Source organism: Haplochromis burtoni, unplaced genomic scaffold (genome assembly GCF_018398535.1).
Source record: "Haplochromis burtoni strain Fernald_Lab_line unplaced genomic scaffold, NCSU_Asbu1 Contig_6, whole genome shotgun sequence".
NCBI classification, from domain to species: Eukaryota; Metazoa; Chordata; class Actinopteri; order Cichliformes; family Cichlidae; genus Haplochromis; species Haplochromis burtoni.
In genome coordinates this window covers 4,252,561-4,260,155 of record NW_024582367.1, presented here as the reverse complement: position 1 = coordinate 4,260,155, position 7,595 = coordinate 4,252,561, and the positions used below count along the sequence as shown (strand labels likewise).

The window sequence follows — 7,595 nt, the reverse complement described above, 5'->3', positions numbered from 1 at the left end:
AAGACCGTTCTCCTCATAACCCCTTTGTTATTCAAAGGTGCCCAGCTGTTGTGCCGCTGCTCTTAAACCAGAGGACCTTCTCTCCCTGATCTTCAGCTCTCGTGACTTCCAATGATGCCCTCGAGGCACCATGGCCTAGAGGGCAGGTGGCAGGGTGAAAGGTCTCTCTGGATAGGACAAACCCAGCTCACTCAGCTGGTTTACCTCTGTAGCTTCTGTAGTGCTTCAAAAGACTACAAAGATATGTTGCTTAATTTTATTTATTTATTCTTTTTGAGACAGATAAACTAAAATGGCCAGTGGTGATGTGAGTGACAGGTGAAAGTATAATAAGCTGCTGGAATCTGAGAATTTCATAGTTTCACTGGTTTCTATTCCTTGTAAAAACTAAACTACTATTAAAACGTCTACATTTTTGACACAGTCTAAGTACAAAACCAAATTAAACTTAGAAATAATCCCTCTTCTCATTAACTCAACCTTCATAAAAAGTATGCAAAAACTGAAAATTTTCTAAAGGAAACAAAATGTAATTATTTAAGAAAGTTAAAGTGATGATAAATGTAATTGTTACAAAAAACTCAAGCATACTGCAGAACCATACGCCTTTGTCACTGTTCAACCACCTATCACATGATACAATACTGACCTCTAGTGGAAGTTTAATGAAACAACATATTTCAAGGTAAGGTTCATTGGATAAACAATCTGCAAAGCATGCATTGTGCAGTGCTTAACATTTATTGATGCACATTTTGTAATGTATGCCTCTTGGACAGTTTTTGGTCAGTGCTTTGTGTGACCTCCCTCATTGCTTCCACCAGTGTCACTGAGCTGTCCGAATCCTTTCCACTTAAAGAGTTAATCCTGGATAAACTGGGACTAGTTTTTATGTAACATTTTGGATTTATTTGTAATCTTATGAAGATGTATTGATAAGTCTATGGCCACCTTTTGATTGGCCTGAGTGTGTAAAGACTATAGGGTTCTTTTTGTGTCCCTAGGGGCAGTGGAAACCTGTCTGCCTTGTGGTTTGTTTGTCATATGTTCAGTGATAGTTCGTTTCACAACTGGGACACAGGTCTTGGCCCTGCTGGGATGACCATCGTGCGTTTCCTGCAGTGAGCACATGTGCATGCTCTGTTTTGGAGATGAGTGCAGAGAAGCCTTAGCTGTGTGAGGACCCCACAAATCTCTCAGTCTAGCCTTGCTCTCCATGTTGATGCTGACTTCTTCCGTGCACTGAGACCTCAGGATAGTGTTAACCCGGAGGTGGATGCAGTCCTGTGTCAGAGGATGATGAAGGCCTCTCTTCTTTATCCGTTCAGTTGCAGCCTTCTCGCTAAGCTTCACTGACTGTTTAGCAATCTCACTGCACACTCTGGCTGTGAAGAAAAAAAATCCACTTACAACACAAATCAACTAATTTTAAAGTATATTTTTTCTTCCACCTTGAGCATGCTTACGTTGTATTTGGCATTTAATGGGGGAGGACAGGATGTGGGTCCGGTGAAGCCGCTCACCTCTCTCTGGCTTCATACAGTCATGGCTGTGAATCTTTTGGGTGGTTGAAGGCAACTGTGCCACGTGATCTCCCGCAGGAGCGGAAAGAGGAAACTTTCTGAGAGAAGCTGCAGATTTCTCAGAAACCAAACTATCCTGTGGCATCACATCACAGTGATCTCCCCGTGAGGAACTGGCATAATCCCAGAACACTTTGGCAAACTGGAAGAGCTTCACGCTGTATATCGTGTTCACTAATATACTAAGGAACATTAGTGAGACAAAGTATAAAATCAAGCTAGAGATCGCACTAAGAAAAATTGTGTAATAAGAAAAAAATAATCAAGCTCATGCGAGTCATCCGACTCACCTTTGGTCAAGGAAGTGCAGGGACAGGAGACGACCTGTTCCAGTCTCTGCTGTGATCTCTCTTAAACAATCACCAGTGAGGAAATTAAATATGCGAATCTTTCCGTCCACACAGCCAGTAATAACACGAAGGTAGAGCAGCGTAAGAGATTTTACCTCCCTGCAGAACAATCAGAAGATCTTGTATTCCTAGTAAGATCCCATTTAAATTGTTCTACATGGCAGCTTCAGAGGTTACATGCTTACTTTTGGTGGCTGAATGTTATAAGACACTCCTCAACATTATGGTTGATGCTCCACACCATGACATTGCCAGTGCAGTCTCCAGATAGAAGGTGCCAGTCGTCAAGGAACAGGCACTTCACTGCACTCCTGTGGGCATCAATTGTCTTGTGGAAGATGGGACATTCATGAACAACATATGGAAAAACGGAAATGTTTCATCAGCTTCAGACAACACAAAGTGTTCTGTATTTGATTTTCCACAAATGTTTCTCACCCGGAGGAGTGCTGCATTTTCCATGTCCCATATTTTAACAAGGCCCTGTTTACAGCTGCTGTAGATAGTAGTTTTGCTGACCTTTACACATAGGACAGGACTGGGGTGCTTGAAATTAAAACCATTAAAAGGCTTCCCGGTCTGCAGACACCACACTGGCAAAGCAATGGTTCATTTCAGCTTGCTTACATATGAAAATGTTAACAGGAAGTTTTTTTTCTGAGGGTAAAAACATGACAATATACATACATTACACTGATTTCAATACACACATTTCCATTCACAGGACAGATGTAAACGATAAAAATAATGGGAGAAAGATTCAGGAAAAGCTAACCTATAAAAACTGTTTTCAGCAGTTCTTTAAAAGAAACCGCAGCTCACAGACCCTGATCAGCTGATCCACTGCTGTTTTAAGGTCTCAGTAGCTCTGCTATGTACACAGCAGCCCAGCCGTGGAAGGTTTGATATGTTATAAATAAAAAATTTAAATGGACTAAAATTCACTGGAAACTCGTAAAGGAGAGCGAGAATGAGAGTGACATGCCAGCGCTGGCTAGCAGCTTAGATGCTGCATTATTGTCCAGTTGAAGATGGGTATAATTAAAAGAAACACTGACAGTATTTTAGATGACATATAATCTTTTCTCCACAAATATGAGTGCAGGTATGTCTTAAATGGTTGGTTTGCATTTGGGTTTATCCAAAATACCTAAAAGAAACTCACTGATTAAGATAAGACATATGAATTGCTTCTTAGAAAAGACGATTTCTCAACAGGAAAATGAAAATATGTGATAAGTGTGTTTTTTGTTTTTTCTATTAAAGACAACGTGTGGTTATATTTACTCATGTAAATGTGAGCTCATGTAAAGATGGTGTATACCGATCAGTGGCCGCTTACCTTTAACTGCACAGTCTTTAGCTCCTGAGACAAGTTTATCAGCATCAGCATCCAGACAGTTGACGGTGCCAGTGTGACCGTACAGCGCCATGTCACACTGGTCTGTCTTCAAATTCCAACACCTGAAAGTGTGATGACAGGAAAACTTCAAAACACAATCAATTAAATCAGATTCATTCATGCAAATGCATTGTCGTCAGCATCTTCTGCATAATCAATTATTATCTACTCACAGAATTCTACTCATAAATTAGATGATTTTTTCACCTGATACTTGTGTCAAAGCTCGCGGTTATCAGCAGATCTCTGTCCTCACAGAGCAGCACTGCCCGAATGCTTCCAACGTGTCCTTTCAGCACCGACACGTCTTCTGTTTCTGATGACACATAAAACAGACGCACCAAACGGTCCTTTGAGCCGGTGGCCAGCAGCAGTCCTCCTCTATAGTCCAACACCCGATAAGGATCTTCGCTGCAAAAACACATAAGTGCACACCTCTGAATCACATCAGCTGTACCAGTAGAAACGTTTTCTCATTCCTGTTTTCAGAGTTTATTTGGGCACTATGAAAAATATAATAAAATAAAATACAGGGAAATCAACACTCACTTGTCCAGCAGCACTTTGGTAAAATATGCACCGCAGTAAACATTTCGCTCTTCCATTTGCACTGCTGTGGTTCTGATGTTTGCATAAGCGGAGTTAAATGGCTTGAGCTGCAGAACCAATCAAATAAACACACAATCACTGTGTTGAATATTCCGGCTGATTCCAAAAGCTGATGTTTACTGTGTAGATGGTACGACTCTGTGAAACCTTGTGGACAGTAGAATAAATATCTTCTTCCTTGTCATCCTTTACTGGTACAGGGATTTCAACAATGTTTGCATAAGTAGGACTCACAAAATTAACACTGCTGCACCCCTGTAACAGAAAAAAAAAGATTAGCACTGATCAGATTTTTTAAAATTATTCTAAAGAAGTCTGATTTTTTTTTAAGTATTTTAATTAATTAAAACCACTATAAATATTTATATAATTTAATGTGAAAAAAAAAATCTCAACCTCTATCATGGGAATAATTTGGCCCTGAAAATTTCTTCTGAATTTCATTTCCTCCATGGTTTCCTTCGCAAGTAGCTCCCAGTATTGACAAACTGCCGTGCAATGAATCAAAGTATGCTCACCTAACATTCCTACAAAACACACATACGGCATTGCACCTTTTCAATTTAACATTTACTGTATATTTAGTAAATGCAGACATAAGTGACATTGAAATTTTTACTTTAAGGACATATCGGCACACTTCACAAATTCAGGCTGCAGTAGTACAGTAGTATGCAAAGACTTGCCTAATATCCTCTTGGACAGATCAACAGGTAGGCAGCTTATGAAGTCTCTGTGTCGGCTGACCCCAGACACAGACTTGGAGGATCCCGGCACTACCATTAGAGCAGGGTCCTCAGACTCCTCCTGATTGTCATGATTGTTATTGTGGTTACTTACTGAAAAGATAAGACATACCTTATAGATCCCAAAAACTAGGAAATTAATTTGTTGGTGTGTCCCAAAATTAAATATAACATAATAAAATAATTAGTTATATCACAATAAAATAAAACACAGTTTTTCAGGATTGGGCTAATCTGAATACAATAAAATAAATAAATAGGTAAAATCTAATACTATAGAAATTACAGTTTAATAAAGTAAATATATCAATAATTTGAAATCCATATAAAATGCAATAACTAAATCTAAATCATCAATAAAAACAGAATTAAATAAAATCAGTATATGATACAAGAAGATGGCTCAGAGGGGGGGGGGTTGCCTATTGTATTACAATACTAGTAACAGTTCAACTCAAAATTGCAAATGGGTTTAATTTCCTCAAGCATTATCAAATCATCTTCTTTTTCTGCAAATCATCTCAACTCTCTCTCTCTGTGTCCTCCTTCACTACAAATATGAATCTCCTCTGTGGTCTTCCTCTTTTCCTCTGCCTAGCAGCTCCATATTCAACATCTTTGTCCAATAAAACCCTCCTCTCTACATGTACAGACCCTCTCAGTCTTCTTTTGTTTCCACAGTGCTTCACCTTAGCTGGACCAACCATCCAATTGGCCCAGATGGCATATTTGTAGAGGAATGTTTATTAAATGGCTCCAAATGGCAGCGATGTGATTAGACTTCTGTTAAGTAAGGTAACCCTGAGCTAAACGATAACTATATGGAGACTAACACTGGAGTCATTATGGGAGAAGACAACCCTTGTAACGCAAAGCTTATAGAACAAGAATTTGCTTTTACTATAATTGTGTATATTCTATAACTGTATATGTGTCGTTGGTGGCCTCTAGTGGTCCGTAGCGGGAATTGCAGTGCAGTGGAAACCAAGTCCTTTCCCACTCCTGAGATCTTACCATTAAACTCCAGGAATCCACTTTTCTGTCTGATCAGGAGCACGTTGGTTAAGTTGGCGACCATCCGTAAAAGTTCGGAGTCACACAGTGAAAAAATACGGCAAACGTAGCTTGACTTGACCCAGTCCGGACTGCTGCTGAACCACTTCCAGATTTCCTTCACGTTCACTCCCAGGGGTTTTCCATCATGACCTTGGTGGGAAAAGCGTAAGGGGTGTTCCTGAGGTGTGATGGGGCTTCTTGACCTAGCGTAGGTGTGCAGCGTCCACGACGTCGCGCCACGCAGCACACCTTGGATGTTCTCGAGGACTTGGACGCTCCTGCAGCGTAAAAGGAGCGTCAGCGCGAACCTCCTCTTGAACTCATCCGACACCTTCCACAGACACCGACTGGAACCCGGAGGATTGGAGGCAAAGACGCAGGTCGGACATATACCGCACATACTGACGCATCCCTCCGCTTTTTTGGTGCTGAAAGACTTCGAGGCATTAACAGACTTCATGTCGACGCTTTCAGTAGTTTCCTTTACATTCACCACGTCCGCGCCAGGCAACATTTTTTTCGTCTTTAACATCACAACGAAAACAAACATGCAGTGACAATTCAACTGGTTGCCATGCAACAAGTTCAGCGCGTCGGCAGCTGAATGGATGCTCGCGCGGGATTGTAGGCGAGACAGTTTATTAGGTACATAAGGTGGGCACTAAATCCAAGGGCCTTTAAGATTTAAATGCTTAGTGTGTCCTGGACTGATTTACAGAGGTGTTGGATTCTTATTCTTATTCTTATTCTTATTGCTGTTCCTGCTGTTTTGGTTGTTTTCCTTTCAGAAACATAAGGTAAAATAATAGGATAAAATGTACTTTTCTTATCCCAGACGTTGGCAAATTACCGTTTTACAGCATTCAAAACAAAAATTGGTTAAACAAATTATAACTATTCAGTAAAATGAATTGTAATATGACAAAGGAAATGGCTTGATTAAACATGAAAAGAAGCTCAATTAAATTTGAATATAAAAAACAACAGGAAAACATAATGTGAAATCAAAGTTTAAAAAAAATAAGAAATGAAATAAAACTCTGTAAAATGCAAATATTTTAGTTTAATAATAAAATGAAGTGTCTTTATAAAGAAAATTAGCTCAAATTAAATCAAGGGTGGTACAGTGACGGTGGCTGGGTGGTTTTGTGTGGAGTTTCTCACCATCCAAAGACATACATGCGATTAGGATAAGGTGATTAAGTTAAGGTGGTTTTAATTTGCGTGTGAAAGGCTGCCTGCCTCTATTTGTTTTGTTTATTTGTTTGTTTGTTTCCAAACAAACACATTCAGAAATAAATAAGCATAATCAAAAAAGTGTCCAAGTGTATTGAACTCTTGTGATAATGTTTTTCACAGTGTCAAATACATCTTCAAAGATTAATAAAGGTTTTTTTCCGCAAAAAAATAGTGTAAAAAATGTAGAGAACCCAGATGGGTATACCACAGAAAGGAGGAGGGAACCTAAAATTAAAAAAATGTATTCTTATACTCTTAATATAGTCTACAGTATACACACACTATATACACACTCGTGCCCTTTCGCACCAGGTTCGGTCACCTGAGATCACCTAGCTGCCTCTATAATTCAAACTTCCATAATATGGCTCAGGATCAAATGTTAATGTCAAATGTTAAGGGCATGAAATGGTTAATCTTAAGGCGCAGTCTCTTTCAGAGGAAAACAAAAATACTCGTGCGCCGCCCGGGAATCGAACCCGGGTCGCAAGAATGGGAATCTTGCATGATACCACTACACCAGCGGCGCCGTTGTTAGCGGGGCTGATAGAAAGCAATTTATCGGCGTGAAGCTTGGTCGAGTTTTGGACCATTATGTGTACTTTTGTTT

The 7,595-nt window shown here is 39.7% G+C and overlaps 1 protein-coding gene and 1 non-coding gene across 2 annotated transcripts; both read right to left on the bottom strand.

The window, feature by feature from the left end:
• Window positions 1-227: 227 nt before the first annotated feature.
• Window positions 228-6,349, bottom strand: fbxw10 (F-box and WD repeat domain containing 10). The gene is made up of 12 exons (XM_014335343.2): window positions 5,705-6,349; window positions 4,631-4,783; window positions 4,341-4,471; window positions 4,092-4,199; window positions 3,885-3,991; window positions 3,543-3,746; window positions 3,276-3,397; window positions 2,372-2,526; window positions 2,119-2,261; window positions 1,874-2,032; window positions 1,467-1,765; window positions 228-1,385 (listed from the first exon to the last, which is right to left on the bottom strand). The coding sequence occupies exons 1-12, from the start codon at window positions 6,294-6,296 to the stop codon at window positions 979-981; spliced, it is 2,580 nt and encodes an 859-aa protein (XP_014190829.1). The 5' UTR covers window positions 6,297-6,349; the 3' UTR covers window positions 228-978.
• A 1,094-nt stretch (window positions 6,350-7,443) lies between these two features.
• trnag-ccc lies at window positions 7,444-7,514 on the bottom strand. The gene has a single exon. It is a non-coding gene; the product is annotated as a tRNA-Gly (tRNA).
• Between the last annotated feature and the right edge of the window lie 81 nt (window positions 7,515-7,595).

Excerpts from the sequence above, each read along its gene's own strand:
- fbxw10 (XM_014335343.2), bottom strand. The coding sequence starts at position 6,296 with ATGTTTGTTTTCGTTGTGATGTTAAAGACGAAAAAAATGTTGCCTGGC. Across the intron at positions 3,992-4,091 it reads TTTATTCTACTGTCCACAAG|CTCAAGCCATTTAACTCCGC; the intron begins GTTTCACAGAGT and ends TTGGTTCTGCAG. Across the intron at positions 3,398-3,542 it reads AGCTTTGACACAAGTATCAG|GTGTTGGAATTTGAAGACAG; the intron begins GTGAAAAAATCA and ends TCACACTTTCAG.